The 17,834-nt window shown below is 41.0% G+C and overlaps 1 protein-coding gene across 1 annotated transcript in view; it reads right to left on the reverse strand.

The window, feature by feature from the left end:
- The window catches only part of GRHL2 (grainyhead like transcription factor 2), a 162,524-nt gene that overhangs the window by 59,217 nt on the left and 85,473 nt on the right, over positions 1-17,834 (reverse strand). The window contains exon 8 of the mRNA XM_055091164.1: positions 3,864-3,958. Coding sequence (XP_054947139.1) covers positions 3,864-3,958 — 95 coding nt within the window. The remainder of the gene's footprint in view (positions 1-3,863; positions 3,959-17,834) is intronic.

Genomic DNA, 17,834 nt, shown 5'->3' on the forward strand with positions numbered 1-17,834 from the left:
TGGTAGTGTATATATGTCCATGCCGCTCTCTCACTTCGTCCCAGCTTACCCTTCCCCCTCCCCGTGTCCTCAAGTCCATTCTCTAGTAGGTCTGCATCTTTATTCCTGTCCTGCCCCTAGGTTCTATTAACACCTTCCCTGGCCAAACTTTTCCTGTAATTAAATTAAACTAAACGATTAGAGTTTCACGTTCTTTCCTTTCTTCTGTTCCTGCTAAACGAGAGGTAAGAATCGAATATAGGTCAGCAGCAAAAGAAAAGAGTAGTGTTCTGGAAAAATCCATAAATTTTGTCATCAGGCCTTGATGATGCATATGTGGGAAAACTAACAAATACGGGACTGTTTTATTTTTTTAATAAATGCACCAAAACCAAATATCCAAATAGAAGCTACCTTGGGAAGACACACAGATCTCTCAAATGATACAGCCATGGCTCAAAGTATATTCGTAGTGTCTCTTGGGATATTACCCACTTCAAAGCTGGTCCTGTGCCAAAAACTATACATTATTTTTACCCCTGAAGTGATATTATCCAACTTGTTGGTACACACTCACATTTGGACCCAAGTGATTTCTGATTTTTTAGAAAATATCCTCAAAGATCAAGATTTACTACCTTTCTTTCAAACAAAGAAAGGCGCAGCAGCTCTCTGTACCGGCACCAACACAAGTCAGCCTCTGTGTGGCCCGTTGCCAAAGGAACCCGGGGAGGTTGGTGGGGTTCCTGACTGGCCCAACCCTCTCAGCCACACAGCGTCAACCTCCCTTGTGTCACTACTCTCCCCAACGCCGAGAGCCAGTAAAGATGTAAACGGCATATTCAGTTGTCTGAGGGGGTGTGATTGGGGCGTGAAACTTCAAATGTCCACGAGGACCAGGCAAGGAAAGTTCCGCGATGGAGAAGGCTAGAGAAAGCATTAAAGAGAACAGCTGGTACCTCACAAGAGCTACTCGTGGCCTTGAAAACACACGGGCTCATGTTGCCAGAATCTCTAATTATCCAAAAGAATCTGGAAACTTAGGTTTTTGTTTCGTTTGTCTGTTTCTTGAATCTCCTGATTATTAAATGTGGGCAAAATACTTTAAAACTTGGAATATAAGTACATAAATGCACGATACACACGAACATATACGTTCTGTGGAATATATGAAGGCTGCGGGTCACAAATTTGTGTTCTCTGGCCACATGAACTAAAACAACATGTGACACTGAATGAATGTCACAGTCCTAAAGCCTACAACAGATTTCTGTGTGGATGTTACCAAGAGGAACTCAAAGTCAAATGCAACCGCTCCCGAGAATAAGTCCACAGTATGAAAATCACAAACAATTCCACTGTGAGAGGATTTTATGCCTTGCTTTGTTGAAAACCTTTTTCCCAATAGTGTAATTTTGGGTTTTTTTGCAGCCTGCTTATTATAAAATCAATGATATTTTAAAGAAAAACCTTACGTCCTGCAGGTTGAAAAAAAAAAATCTCAGCCTACCTAATGAAATGGATTTAACTTTTAAGGTTTTTCTTTAAAAGTTCTTCCAGTAGTTTGGCAGAAGTATTTGGAGCTATTTTTATTACTCATCGATTAACCCAGACTGCACACGATTACAACTACCAAATAACAATTACTGAAAATATGTATTAAAGAAACAAGTTTTGCTACAACAAGCAAGCACTGCCATTTGTCAAAGCATATGTGACCTTAAATGTGTCAGCCTGGAACAATACACATGCACAAACATACATATTTCAACAAGAAAAGTGAGCCTTACCTATGGGAAATGAAAGAAAAGTCAACTCAACCCCAAATTAACTACCTCACTGGTTGACCACAGAGCCGCCATCATTCAAGATGTCCCTTCAGGTTTAGGCATTTTCTTTAAAAGGTCCTTATTGACTGGTAACAGTTAACACATTCACCTTCTAGCACTTGTTATCAGATTGCATGATAAGAAAATTTAGGGCTGCAGTTACAGCTCACTTTTACAGCTTGCTTTACCTTGACAAGGCACTTCCAAGTATAGGATCCCATTGTCTTCCCAATGGATGGCTCTGCTTGGGCCTGCCTCTCACTCCGCACACACACTGCTGTCCAGCTAATGATTCCCTTACCTCCCTCAGGGACTGGATTTTCGTACTCCCAGCACATGCTTGGTACAGCAGGGACAATCGGAAAAGTTTGTTTTGTTTTGTTTTGCTTTACATGAGCGAACTGAGGCCCAGAGAGGTCAGCTGACTTGCCAGGATTCCAACCCTGGGCCCTGATACCATTGCACACACTGCCTTTTCCTTACCCAGCTCAGTAATCTAGCCTCTGGGAGAAGAGAAGGGGGCACGAGGAGAAAGGCTGGGGCTTGGGTGAGGAACTTGTGTGTGTGTGTGGGGGGGGGTGGTACACGGGCCTCTCACTGTTGTGGCCTCTCCCGCCCGTTGCAGAGCACAGGCTCCGGACGTGCAGGCTCAGCGGCCATGGCTCACGGGCCCAGCCGCTCCGCGGCATGTGGGATCTTCCCGGACCGGGGCACGAACCCGTGTTCCCTGCATCGGCAGGCGGATTCTCAACCATTGCGCCACCAGGGAAGCCCCGGGTGAGGAACTTTAAACGGAGGTGGAGTGGGGCCTCGAGGAGAAGCTTTTCCTGCACTTCTGTGCCCATCACATCACAAGGCCTCCTGCCTTCCCTCAGAGGCACTGACCCACTGGAACATTCTCCCAGCTACTATGGAGCTCTGTTTCTGCTTGCCCATTTAGGTCACCTTTCTTGGGCCTAAAGCCAATTTCATTTACCTTGTTTTATACCTGAGTGAAATGAGACACTGAGCAATTCATCTTCTTCTCTAAGTCATGCCCACAAACTCCCATCCAGTTTCCTTTCTCACCTGGCCTTCCCCTGCTTGCAGACAATGAAGCATTGAAAGCAGTTATTTACATTGACCTTTTCGTTAATTCGAAGACAAAGTCTCTAACGCCCTCCTAGATGGTACATAACTGCAGCAGAAAACAAGCTTACGGTTCATCTGGAACCTTCCCTTTGGTGCAAAATAAGGATCGAGAATCAGAAGGTACAGAACACAGGAAGAAGAGTGGGCATAGCAGCAAAGTTCAGTTTTCATAAACTCAGAGACTCATGGCTGGAAAGCAAATCTGAGTATCATCAAGTCTTACTTTTTTACCCGAATCCATGCAACGGTGGACATCTATCCTCAGGTTGCACCTGGCCAGAGATTTTACTGTTGCCCTTCTTAACCGTGCTGGCACCAGACAGAAATAAGAAAAGCTTAAGCTTGAGGTTAACAGGAAAGAAATGGCTCACGGTCACGGTGGTGGCTCTTCCTCAGGGAGTCAAGTTCAGAGACCTGCAACCCTGCTTCCTGCACCCTCCCTCGACCAGATTAAGCCTCAAGGGGGCCGGGGGTCGGGAGGCTTGCCCAGCTGCTTACCTGTGCAGACAGTAGCTCCAAGCACCTTCCTGCCTCTGAAGAAGGCAGCAGTTGGAGAGATGTTTGGGGAAACTGCGGTGCAGGTAGAAGAGATTTTTCTGGCCCAGTCCTGTCCACCCCAAGTGCTACAATGGAGCTTGGGGGACTGGAGGATTAGGGAGGGACAAGGGGCCTGGCCCATTCAGTGGGAGGCCACAGAGCAACAGGTACACCCCCTTTCTCCTTGCTCCACAAAAGGCAATTTAGCTGCGTGTAACTGAATGTGTGTGACTTCAACAGAAAGATCATAGGTTCATTTCCCTTTTTTCTCGCTCAAGTTAACAGATCTTTCCCTACTCAGAGGCTTTTGTAAAAGAATCCTCTGCAGAGAAAGGACACGGTATTTAAAAGGTACGACCAATGAATCAGTGCTACTTTTACACTCACCTTAGCTTCTTCGTTCACGTCCCAGGTGAAGGAAACAGCATTATATGCAATCTCTTCAATGTTGCCAATCGTATTAAAGCTCTCCTTGTAATCAGCTGTGACATGAAAAAAGAAAAAGGTATGAAAAGAATCAGCGTTACTGGGCGACATGTATTATCATTTTTCCAATGGGGAAATTGCAACTTTGCCTATTCTTCTGTCTGTCTCCATGGCAACAGTTAAGGATTTGTGCTTGCTGATAATCTTTTACTAATATTTACTCTGTAAGAATGTAAGCGTGTTCCTCTATTAAAAGAGTAAGCCTAGGTGAAGCACTGTTCCTAACTGATTTGTTCATTAGTTTCATTTTTCACTCGGTTTATAAATTTCTTCCTCCTGAGCACCTTGTCACCTACCTAGCCCCTCTCCTACTCACTTTTCTGCCACTTAATTTTGCCGGCAGTGCCAGAGTATTCCATAGGGATCATTTCATCGGACAGAATATTCCCTTTATCAGCTGGGCAGGGTCTCCGGGGCTTCAGTGAAGAAATCCAAGAGTGCAGAAAAACTTATTTTTTTACTTCTTTTTGGATTTAGGTACAGAGAATTGAGTCAGTCGTACTCAGCTCATTACCACCACCTGTCCCCTCAAGGCCCTCTCTTATTTCTTTATTTATGTAATATTTATTTATTCCTTTTTATTCCCTATCCCCCACCCCCAAACACAATAGCTATCAACATGTTTGCTCTGTATCCTTATGAAATAAGTTGGGTTGATTTGCCTGTGTACATAGTTTTCATTTTCACAAATTGTGCCGTACTGGGACTAGGGTTGCCAGATTTAGCAAATATTTGGATCATACTCTAAAAAAATATTTGTTGTTTAACAGAAATTCAAATTTAACCGGGCACCCTGTATTTTATCTGGCAACCCTCGCTATAGACCTTTTCAGACGTATCCACATTGCTGGTTGTATGCCTAATCCTAGCTGCGGCTGCCTAGAATTTAGTGGTGACCACCAACTACAATTTACTTATCCCTTCTCCCCAGAGATGGACCCTTCAGTGGTCTCCAGCTCTCTGGTAGCAGAGACAACACTGTGATACTCCTCTGTCTCCACTGTCACTGCCTTAGCTGGTCTTCAGGTCTAGACACGACGTTCCTAGTCTTAATCCTCACTACTTCCTGAGGTCTTTAGCTTATGCTTACCATCTGGATTTTTCCCCTACTCTTGGCCTCCTTGGATATGACATCCTACCTTCACTCCATCCCTTGTGTACTAAGTAAACATTGGCCATGTCCTGCTTGGCTGGCATGACAGTAAGGCCCATCTGCTTTTCTTTGAGGTCTGGTTCACTCACAACTTGACCACCTAATCACATATGTTCTTTCTTTCTAAACTTCCATAATTATTTTTCTAAAATGAAAACTCTAATCATGTGCTTTTAATAATTTTTTAAGGCTAAAACTTACACCGTGACCCATCATATGCTTCATAATTAGGTCCTGCACACTGTGTCACACTCCAGCCCCACGAAGGGGTTCAGAGGAAAGTTCAGTGCTAATGATATTGGCGGTCTTTTTCAAACAAAGAATTTTAAGCCCATTCAACAAAAACTTTATATAAATGTTACCAACCCGGGCTCTTGGACTCTTTAATCAATAGATATTGATAAGGGTCCAGATGAGAATTTCAGGCAAGGCTTTATTGGGGCTTGTGCTGCAGCACAAGGGAGCGAAAGAAGTACAGGTGCCCTTGTTCGCTCCCAGAGAGGAGCTGCTTGGGAGCTTAAACGGGATAACAACCGGGGCGGGTCTGTGGGTTGGTCAGGAGGCGCGGCTTAGGTGGTCTGCCCACCCCCTTGGTGGTGCCCTGTGCAGGGATCATGCTTTTTGCCCCCAGCACCTCAGAAGTGGCAGTTGGTTTGTGGCCAATTTGTATCTTATTACTCATAATTGCCCCAACTGCACATGTATGCAGTTATTTTTAGTCCCTTATAGTTTCTTTCAGGTGCAAGCACTGGGTTAAAGGGTCCCAGGTCCCAGCCTATCACATAAAGAGGAATTCTTTGATAAAGTGAGTATAATCACAATTTGTTTTGCTAGGTTTAGATTTTCACACCATGTTTCTTTGAGGCAAATATATTCTGCCCTGGATTTTGTATCAATTTCTTGGATTTTGTTAACCAAGAATTCCAAGAACAGAGACCTGGTTGAAATAAAGAGGCATTTATTTGGGGTGTGTTAGGACTGCAGCCCGGGAGGACTCTCAACCACTGAGCCACCAGGGAAGCCCCTGATTTTGTGTTTCTAAAATAACTCCTTATTACTGGGACCTGGATTGCTGGTTAACTTCAGAAAAACCTACTGAGATGTGCTCTCCAGAATGGCCCTCAGACTCACTTCCTATAATGGGTCATGTCAACCTATACTCTGACCAGAATTCTATTTCCCCTTTTTCTCACGAAATTTCTACTTTTGTGGCCAATCCAGTGGGTACAAAGTGGTATCTTAATGATATTATAGTTGCATTTCTTCTATCACCTATGAGTTCAAGCATCTCTTCACATCCAGGATAGCCAACGAGGTGTCTCCTTATACAAACTGCCTATTCATGCCCTTTGTCTATAATTTTATTGGTTTCCTCAGGGAAACTTTAAAGCAAAACTATAGATCTTTACATTTTAAATAAAGCACACACACTTTAACACAGAATCTTGTGTGTTCACCATAGGAAAGTCGTATACCATGAACAAATAAGAAAAATATTTAAAAGCAGGCACAATCTACTCACCCACTACAAAAACATCTGTGTAGACTTCATTTTTCCTATCTCAGTCTCTGTCTCCCTTTCTCCAAAATATGTAAATATTTTTACACAATATTGTAACAATTATTTTTTAATTTGCTTCTTTTCCCTTTAATACATCTTCAGCATCTTTCCATGTCACTAAATAAAATTGTGGAAAATAGTTTTAATGTCCAAATATTATTATATTGGATTAAAATAAAATGCTATAACTTTATTTTGCTCCTATTGGACCCTTAAATGATGTATAATACTTTGCTACCTTAAATAGCGCTTCATCTAATTATCTTTATGGCAAAATAGTCATATATACTTCATTATTTCATTAACATATATTCTCAGAAGTGAAATTAATAGGTCAAAGGCAAATATATTTTTAAGGCTTCTAATTCACTTTGTCAGGTTGCTCCTGGAAAGGTTAAAACAGTTTATATTCACGATAACAGTGTGTGACTTCCTGTTTCCTCAAACTGTGTCTTTCCAAGTGGTATGCAAAGCATGCTAACATTATTTTATTTGCAATTCCTTGATTGCTAAAGAATAGAACAGTCTTCTGTTTGCTTTCTGGCTCTTTGTGTTTCTTTATATTCTTTCTCTTTGTTTTGAAAATTTATTCATTTATTGTAACAGTTTATTGTTCTGTCTTTTGCTCATTTTTCTTAGGGAATTCAAATTTTCTTATTGATTTGAAGTAAATATTTAAAGCTAAGCGATAAAACAGAAAGCAAAGGAAAACGATTTTATATCCTACAAGTTTAAAAAAAGGCTTTATGACTATATTTCAGATGATTTTAAATGCAAACCTGTGCTTTCAGCAGGCCAGCCAGTTTCTTAAAATTTTGAAAAGTAGATCACTGAACTTAAAGGAGCTGAGTTCCCTGATTCTTCATAGCTATTTGTTTTAAAAGATAGTCTTACAATTTTGTTTTGCAATTTTTAATAAGCATTTTTAAAATCATAAATCAATCATAAATATAAAAAGCAAATGCCATATCTAGCAATAAAGAGAAAGCAGAACGGTTTGGTCAAACACTTAACCTAGATCTTTTTAAGTTTTTATTTTTCCACACCTTCTCTATCTGAAAAATTCCTCCCCTAAAAAAATGTGTTAGCTTAGAAAAGTAAAGAATTTTAAAAACAAATGCAATACAAACACAAACAAATGCTTTCTGGGTCTTGCACAGGGTCTCTGTCAGTTTCTCTCTATCATGTTCACTTACTCAATCAACAAATGTATTGAACAAATATTTACTGTGTGTTCCCTATATACCGGGCAGCGTCCTCACGCTTAAGAAACAGCAGAAAACAAGACTAGGTCCCTGATCTAACGGCGCTTACAGTTCAGAAGGAGACAGAATACAAATAAGTAGACAAATAAATAAATGAAAAACATATTATGTTTAATATGCTTTTTATGCCAAAAACAAAAAAACAAGACTGGTGAGGCTACTTTTTATTGGGTGGCTACATTACCTTGCTTATTTCCTTCATACCACATATCAATGTTTCATTTATTTGTTTATTTATTTAACACCACCATTTCCCATTAGCTATACATGCTATGTAAAGGCAAGGAACTTAACTTAAATACTGCTACTTTCTCAGTGTTTAACATTATCCAGATAAGATGCGTTCCATAAATTTGTTGAGTAAATGAATGAATAATGGATCCATGAGCAGTCTAAACAAAAAATATAACTAAGAGACTAATGTCACACACTCCTCTTTAACCTTATAAAAGACATATCTGTTCTTCTCTACCCCTTTGTTTTTAGTCTCTAAGCCACTCACCTCTAGATGGTAAAACAGCTCTGCTATCATGTGGTGACTGTCAAAGTTTTGTACACGACTTACACACATTGATATTGCTTTGTCCACATGCATTTTAGTCTAATAAACAAAATGCTAATAGATGTGTCTCCTGTTTCTGAAAACTGTCTTAATGTCCTTTGATAACTGTTGTTTGCTTAAGGGTTCATGACCCTTGGTGTAGGAATAAAACCTCCACAACCTGTTGTTAATTCTTCCTGAATTTATTTCCTCAAGAAAGTTTCTCAAACCCAAATTTTGTAAATGTTGATAGCTGCAACCAGTAAAAGGTATTGTAGGACTTCCCCAGTGGTGCGGTGGTAAGAATCCACCTGCCAATGCAGGGGACACGGGTTTGAGCCCTGGTCCAGGAAGATCCCACGTGCTGCGCAGCAACTAAGCCCGTGCGCCACAACTACTGAGACTGCGCTCTAGAGCCCACGAGCCACAACTACTGAGCTCAAGCACAACAACTACTGAAGCCCGCACACCTAGAGCCCGTGCACTGCAACTACTGAGCCCACGCGCCGCAACTACTGAAGCCCGCGTGCTTTAGGGTCTGCGTGCCGCAACTACTGAGCTCACACGCTGCAACTACTGAAGCCCACGTGCCTAGAGCCAGTGCTCCGCAATGAGAAGCCACCACAATGAGAAGCCCATGCACTTCAACGAAGAGTAGCCCCCGCTCACCACAACTAAAGAAAGCCTGTGCACAGCAACGAAGACCCAACGCAGCCAAAAGAAAAAAAAAAGGTATTGTAATGAGCTGGTGTAATGAGCTTAGTTTCCTAGAGCTGCCATAACAAATACCACAAACTTGGAAGTTTTAAAGCACAGAAATTTATTCTCTCATTGTTCTGGAGCCAGATGTTCCAAATCAAGATGTTGGCAGTATTGGTTCCTTTTGGAGGTTCCATGCCTCTCCTAGCTTCTGCTGGTGGCTGGCAATGCTTGACATCACTGGACTTGCAGACATATCACTCTAATCTCTGCCTCTGCCTGTACATGATGTACTCTTGTGTGTCTCTGTGTTTCTTCCCTCTTTTTCTTCTCTTCTAAGGACTTGTCATTGGACTTAGGGCCCACCCTAAACCAGGATGATCTCATCTTGAGACGCTTAACTTATTACATCTGCAAAGACCTTTCTCCCAAATAAGGTCATATTTACAGGTTCTGTGACTTAGAATATGAACATACAATTTTTGAGAGTTACCATCAACCCCTGCATCTGAGATTCCCTCCTATGATTGGAAGTCATGTGATTTGAGTGTATGGCTTATTCTTGTATGAGAGCCACTGTAGCTAAAAAGTAATCACCCTACTTTAAAAGAATTTTAAAGCATTTAATTGTGAACATACAGGCATGCCTCTGATATATTGTGGGTTTCACTCCAGACCACCCCAATTATGCCAATATTGAAATATAGTGAGTCACACAAATTTTTTGGTTTCCTAGTGCATATAAGAGTTATGTTTAGTCTGTATTGTAGGCTATTAAGTATGCAATAGCATTATGTCTAAAAAACAATGTACAAACCTTAATTTAAAAATACGTTATTGCTAAAAATGCTAACCATCATCTGGGCCTTCAGTGAGTCATAATCTTCTTGCAGGTGGAGGGTCTTGCTTGGATGTTGGTGGCTGCTGACTGATCAGGGTGTTGGTTCCTGAAGGCTGGGGTGGCTGTGGGAATTTCTTAAAATATGACAACAATGAAGTTTGCCGAACTGATTGACTCTTCTTTTCAAAAATGATTTCTCTGTAGCATGCAATGCTGTTTGATAGCATTTTACCCACAACAGAACTTCTTCCAAAATTGGAGTCAAACCTCTCAAACCCTGCCGCTGCTTTATCAACTAAGTTTTTTTCTTTGCTCAACCATAAGAAGCAACTCCGCATACTTGAAAGTTTTATCATCAGATTGCAGCAGTTCAGTTACATCTTCAGACTCAGTTGCTAACTCTAGTTCTGTTGTTATTTCCACCACATCTGCAGTTACTTCCTCCACTGAATCTTGAACCCCTCAAAGTCATCTATGAAGGCTGGAATCAACTTCTTCCAAACTCCTGTTAATGTTGATATTTTGACCTCTTTCCATGAACCACAAATGTTCTTAATGGTATCTGGAATGGTGAACCCTTTCCAGAAGGTTTTCAATTTACCTTGCCCAGATCCATCAAAAGAATCACCATCTATGGTGGCTATAGCCTTACAAAATGTATTTCTTAAATAATAAAACTTGAAAGTTGAAATTTCTCTTTTTGGTCCATGGGCTGCAGAATGGATGTGTGTTAGCAGGCATGAAAACAACAGTAATCTTATAGTACCTCTCCATCAGAGCTCTTGGGTGACCAGGTGCACTGTCAATGGGCAATAGTAATATTTTGGAAGGAATCTTTTTTTCCGAGCAGTAGGTCTCAACAGTGGGCTTAAAATTTAATTCAGTAAACACATGTGCTGTCATCCAGGCTTTGTTGTTCCACTTACAGAGCACAGTCAGAGTAGATTTAGCATATTTCTTAAGAAACCTAGGATTTTCAGAATGGTAGATGAGCACTGGCTTCAACTTCAAGTCACTAGCTGTATTAGCCCCTAACAAGAGAGTCAGCCTGTCCTTTGAAGCTTTGAAGCCAGGCATTGACTTCTCCTCTCTAGCTATGCAAGTCCTAGATGGCATCTTCTTCCGATATAAGGCTGTTTCATCTACACTGAAAATCTGTTGTTAAGTGTAGTCACCTTTATTAATTATCTTAGCTAGATCTTTTGAGTAACTTGCTGCAGCTTCTACATCAGCACTTGCTGCTTCATCTTGCACTTTTATGTTACGGAGATGGCATCTTTCCTTAAACCTCATACATCAAGCTCGGCTAGCTTCAAACTCTTATTCTCTAGCTTTCTCACCTCTCTCAGCCTTCACAGAATACAAGAGAGTTAGGACCTTGCTCTGGATTAGGCTTTGGTTTATGGGAATCTTGTGGCTGGTTTGATCTTCTATCCAGACCAGTAAAACTTTCTCCATGTCAGCAATAAGACTGTTTTGCTTTCTTATCATACGTGTGTTCACTGGAGTAGCACTTTTAATTTCCTTCAAGAACTTTTCCTTTGCATTCACAACTTGGCTAACTGTTTGGAGCAAGAGGTCTAGCTGCTGGCCCGTCTTGGCTTTGGACATGCTTTCTTCACTGAGCTTAATCATGCCTAGCTTTCGATTTAAAGTGAGAGATGTGAGACTTGTCCTTTCACTTGAACACTTAGAGGTCACCGTAGGGTTATTAATTGGTCTAATTTCAATATTGTGTCTCAGGGAACAGCGAGGCCCAAGGAGACAGAGAGAGATGGGGGAATGGCCTGTCGGTGGAGCAGTCAGAACACATACATTTATAAATTAAGTTTGTCGTCTTGCATAGGTGAGGTTTGTGGTGTCCCAAAACAATTACAATAATAACATCAAAGATCACTAATCACAGATTACCATAACAAATTCAGTAGTAATAAAAAAGTTTGAAATATTGAGAAAATTACCAAAATGAGACACAGAGACGTGCAGTGAGAAAATGCTGTTGGGAAAATGGTGCCAATAGACTTGCTCCATGCAGGGTTGCACCAAACATCCAATTTTTTAAAAAGCAGTATCTGTTAAGCACCATAAAGTGAAGCCCAATAAAACGCTTCATATTACATTTCGAATGGACTCTTATTTCTTTAAAAAAAAAAAGATGAGGCAACACAAAAACTACATGTTTTGTACACTGGTTTGTAAATATCTATAGAATACTAGCATCTACTTGGTGATTATGGGGATATAAATAGAAATATGGCTTAGATGTTTCCAAAAAGTGACATGACAGAACAAAACTACAACTGGCTAAAACAAGTTTCTAAAAAATGTATGTCAACTGAATCTGAGTTATGAAGGTAGATCTTATTAATCTTAGTCATTCACACAAAGGAATAACCCTAAAGTACACAACCAGCTCAAACCATCAAAAACAACGAATCCCTGGGAAGAAGAAATGAGAGTTCGTCTAATGAAGTAAGAGTGAAGTTGATCTCACTGTTAATGTCATGTTGCTGGTGATAGAGTCAAACTTTCCAGGGTCTGTTCTCAGGCTGGGTGTGTCCTTGGCATGTCAGAGTGAGGCATATGGGAATGCACAGCCATAGAGATTCTCTAGGGCCTGTTAGGATAACCTCCAAAGACGTAGACTGATAGTTTCTGGATTCTTGTAGCTTATAGGCTTGTGTGGATGTTCTGTAACAGTGATAATCAAATGCTGGGGTGCATCAGAATCACTGGAGGGCTTTGGTAAAAGGCAGATGTCTGAGCCCACTCCCAGAGATTTTGATTTAGCAGGTCTGGGATGCTTTGGTAAAATGCAGATGTCTGAGCCCACTCCCAGAGATTTTGATTTAGCAGGTCTGGGATCCGGCAAAGAATCTGCCTTTCAAATCAGCGCACAGGCAGGGCTGTTGCTGCTGTTCTGGAGACCATCCTGGGTAGAATGGATCTATGGCAAATTGAAATGACTGAATCCTTTGTGTGCATTTGATTTATCCCACATATAGTCTTAGAAAGCACTAGGTATGCCTTGATGTCCTACATCAACTACCCATGACGTCCATGAGACAGATTGTTCTTCTTCCTCAAAGGTCTCCCCTCTTGGGCGGACATCAACACCACGTACAGGAGGACCAGGCAGTTACCTACGTGGTGAGACGTGGCTACCACCTGCTCCAAAACATTGGCTACTCTCTTGCCTGGAATCCCATCCTAGAACTCACTTTCCTTTAGGAACAGACACTGTCATCTCCTGACGTGAAAATGCAAATGCTCCTGGGACAGTAGTAACTGCCGCAGACTGAGAGCTTACTGAGTGCCAAGCCTTCCACCGACGTTCTCTCATCTAATCCTCACCACCGCTCTGGGAGGTAGGTATCAGCATCCTGCTTCTACAGAGAAGTTAAGCTGCTCGTGAAAAATAACGTGGCTGATAACAGACCAACCTGTGATTTCAATCTAGGTCTGTTTAATGCCAAAGGCCATACTTTTAACCACTGCCTATATTTATCTTGCAAATTAAACACTAAATGGCCACCAGATAGTAATATCTTACAGAGAAAAATCATAGCATAGCCTACGTGGCAACTAACTGGTAGAGAAGTGCTGGGGGAATGTAAGTTTGATGATGTGGAGAGACTGGACATTTCTGGACCACTGCAAATGCTTTGACAAAGGAGGGCAAAGTCAGGGGTGTGTCCTGCAGACCCCAGGAAGATGGAGCTCACAAACTAGCCCTTCTGAGAAAGCAAGGGATGTCGGGGCAGAGATGATAAACTTGACAGTGTTTCAGCAAAGGGCTGCTAGGCACACGTGGATGCGCCATACTTTCTGTAGGTTTTTGGCAAGTTATATTCTATGCTGAAATTATGGGATTCAATTCTATTTTAATTGTTATGGAAAGCAGGACGGTGAATCCTCTGTTATCTTTTAAAATTTTTTTGCATGTAATCAGTGGTCTGTTAAAAGGTCTTTAAATTCAGACTTTCGTAGATGGAGTTTTCTTCAGACCGATTGTATGTGTAAGTGTGATTCTGGAATGCCGTCAAAGGAACTATTAATTCCTTCACCTTAATTAAGCTTCATGTGCTTGGTAAATTATAAATACCCCTTTCAATTATTTTTTGTATGTATCGTTGGAGATAAAAAGAAGTGCTGTAATTAAAGTAAAAATTGCTTCTCTTTTGAAAGGTGTGGATTCTGCCTGGACTAGTGTAATAATGAAGCTGGAATGCTGAAAATGGCTCAGGGCACTACTGCCAATTCAGTGTGCAATACACCACAGCCTAAGAAGATGTTTATTTTGAAAAGCCAAGAACTTGGGGTAGTTCATGTATTTGGGGTCAGGATGCCACAAGGAGTCCATTTATGGAGTGGTGCCCAAAGCACAGAGAGAAAGGACACTGGTGGGGGAGACTCCCAGACCTGAATTTAATTTCTATCCTCCTCTCACAAGCCCTAAGACCTCCAGTGAAAAGTTACTGAACCTCTCTGCACTTGTATTTCCTCAGCCACAAAAGAGAGACGATGTCTAAGGGAACAGACCCTGCTAGTCCTGTAGTCAGTGACAGAAACAACGTTGCTCCCCACTTTCCCCCATCCCTCCTGTCCTCAAACATCTGCTTTTCTCTGTCTGCAACGGCCAAATGGGATCAGCTCAAGTTCAGGTAACACTTGAGGGTCATTCTAGGAGTATTCGCTCTGACTTGAAATAGGTAAAATAAACCTTAGTCCAAGTAGGTTCTGAGATTTTTTTTTTTTTTCTGTTTTCAAAGTCAAAGAAGCAGCTTCTTAAAATCTGAATGACTCAGAAGAACACTAATAAGTCCACGATTTCCTTTATAATACTTTTTACCAAGTCAGAGGTAACCTGGGTTTCCTTAAGTGTGTCGACACTTGAGCTGATTTTTAGAGGCACTAAATGTATTTCCATCACTGGGTCCTGGGCCCTGAGCCAATAGTAGGAACAGCCAGCAGTTTCTGAGAGCTTAGTGTGTGCTAAATACACATACTTCACAAACACAACCTCAGGCAATTCTGACCAGCTTTTTTTATGATTCCTACTTGATATAACAGGCAAACGTGTCAAGTACCTCTCCTCCCCAGCAGGCACTTTTTTTTTTAACATCTTTATTGGAGTATAATTGCTTTACAATGGTGTGTTAGTTTCTGCTTTATAACAAAGTGAATTAGTTATACATATACATATGTTCCCATATCTCTTCCCTCTTGCATCTCCCTCCCTCCCATCCTCCCTAAGTCACTTAGTTTTGAAAGGGCCAAGCTCGGATTGAAGCCTAAGAAGTTCTGTCTACATACAAAGCAGAGCCTTTTGCTTTCTGTGATATATAACGTTTCCAACGAGCACCTTTCCATACATAATCCAGAACAAAAGGGGCTGACATTATGAAAACATAAGTTGTGACTCAGAATGTGACTGGCATAGAACGACTCTTTGGCACTATTAAAGCTGGAGTTATTAATATTATTGATATTTACTCTCCATACATCATTTAAGATGAACTCTTTCTTGGAATTTTCCCAGTAGGCTAAACCTAATATTTTCTTTGTGTTTGACTCACCCTTCTATTTCTTGAGAAGGAATTATATAGGCCCATGAGATAGCTTTCAATTGCACTGACCATAAACTTAGAGGAAGAAAAGCATTTTACATTGTAACCCATTACTGCATTCAGATATGCTAGTATTTTTACTCTCTTTGACTTCATTGTTTAAATGCTGGTCTTGAAGACCTAAATAGATGTTTCTCCAAAGGATGGCCAATAGGTACATGAAAAGCTGCTCGACATCGTTAATTATTAGAGAAATGCAAATCAAAACTACAGTGAGGTACCACCTCGCACCAGTCTGAATGGTCATCATTAAAAAGTCTACAAGTAACAAATGTTGGAGAGGGTATGGAGAAAAGGGCCATATGATCCACCAATCCCACTCCTGGGCATGTATCCGGACAAAACTATAACTCGAAAAGATACATGCACCCTTATGTTCATTGCATCACTATTTACAATAGCCAAGACATGGAAACAACCTAAATGTCCATAAACAGATGAATGGATAAAGAAGATGTGATATATGTATACACACACACAACACACACACACACACACACACACACACACACTGGAATACTACTCAGTTATAAGAAAGAATGAAATAATGCCATTTGCAGCTACATGGATGGATCTAGAGATTATCCTACTAAGTGAAGTAAGTCAGAAAGAGAAAGACAAATACCATATGATATCACATATGTGGAATCTAAAATTTGACACAAATGAACTTATCTACAAAACAGAAACAGACTCACAGACATAGAGAACAGACTTGTGGTTGTCAAGGGTGCAGGGGATTGGGGGAGAGATGGATTGGGAGTTTGGGACTAGCAGATGCAAACTAATATACATAGACTGGATAAACAACAAGGTCCTACTGTATAGCACAGGGAACTATATTCAGTATCCTGTAATAAACCAAAATGGAAAAGGGGGGAAAAAAGAATGCTGATCTTGACCCATAAACTTGATTTCAAATTGAAAGTAGGTCATAGTCTGTGTGTAGACACATATACACACATGCATATGTGCCTATACACACACCATGGCTTCTAGCTCTGAATTTAAATCAACTTGGATGGGCGTAAAAGTTAACTCTTCTCATCAGTCTGTTATTCAGTGAGATTTAACTTCAATTTACCTATTTTGTCTTTTCAAACTATTTGTCTCTTAAATTTGTGAACAACACAAAAGTGCCTGACATACTCTGACAATTTACTGAATGAAGACATGGGTGGTGCTTCAGTAAATAATTTATTCTTGTACACTGCATGAACTACTCATGTTTTATTCCAGTTTTCCATTCCTCATTTCATTACTTAGTATGTTAACAGTCTTAGGGTGAGGAAGGGGACAAAGATGTTATAGGCACATAGGATTAGAAGTTAATCAGCCCAAATCATCTCAGACCTACAAACAGGGCTCCTTCCCTCTAGCACAAGTCCCCAAACTTTCCCCACCCCAGTTGATATTTCCAGAAACTGTAACGCTTCCCAGTTAAACCAACTCTAATTTATAAAAGAAAATTGAACTCTTTCTCAAATGATGATACTTTATTATTAGCAAGAGTCTTGAGAATTGCTGTTCTGTCATAAGACATTCCACAGTCTCTCTCAAAGACTCATTCTAGTGTCTAGTAGCCCTTAATATCAGAAATAATTTTCCAGCTCCTATAATTGTCCCTTTGAGTTGCAGACTGAATAGATTCAAACAAAAGAAATAACTTTTTGGTAATTGGTGGTGCAGGACACAGACACACTACAAGAAGTATAAATCCTCAGAAGGATTACCTTTTGATAAATTGGGAATTATAAACCCAATTCCTTCAGTGGCTCAAGATCCATTAAAATTAACCTCCATTTTCATCCTCCCCGATAGCCCGTGTTTGCCCAATCACTTACCAAATTGGTCCACAGATAAGGGAAGGGAAGTTTGTTATGTAGACGATAGGGTTGGGAGGTGTTTGTTATATGAGGGATTTTTGCATTAACTGCTATTTGAATTACTCATGTTGCGATTCCTGTTTACTTATTTTCCAACAATTATTAGAGGATGTAGATGTTATTTCAAAATTGAAATTCCAGGGCTTCCCTGGTGGCGCAGTGGTTGAGTCCGCCTGCCGATGCAGGGGACACGGGTTCGTGCCCCGGTCCGGGAAGATCCCACATGCCGCGGAGCGGCTGGGCCCGTGAGCCATGGCCGCTGAGCCTGCGCGTCCGGAGCCTGCGCTCCGCAACGG

The sequence above is a fragment of the Physeter macrocephalus genome, chromosome 15 (genome assembly GCF_002837175.3).
Source record: "Physeter macrocephalus isolate SW-GA chromosome 15, ASM283717v5, whole genome shotgun sequence".
Taxonomy (NCBI): domain Eukaryota; kingdom Metazoa; phylum Chordata; class Mammalia; order Artiodactyla; family Physeteridae; genus Physeter; species Physeter macrocephalus.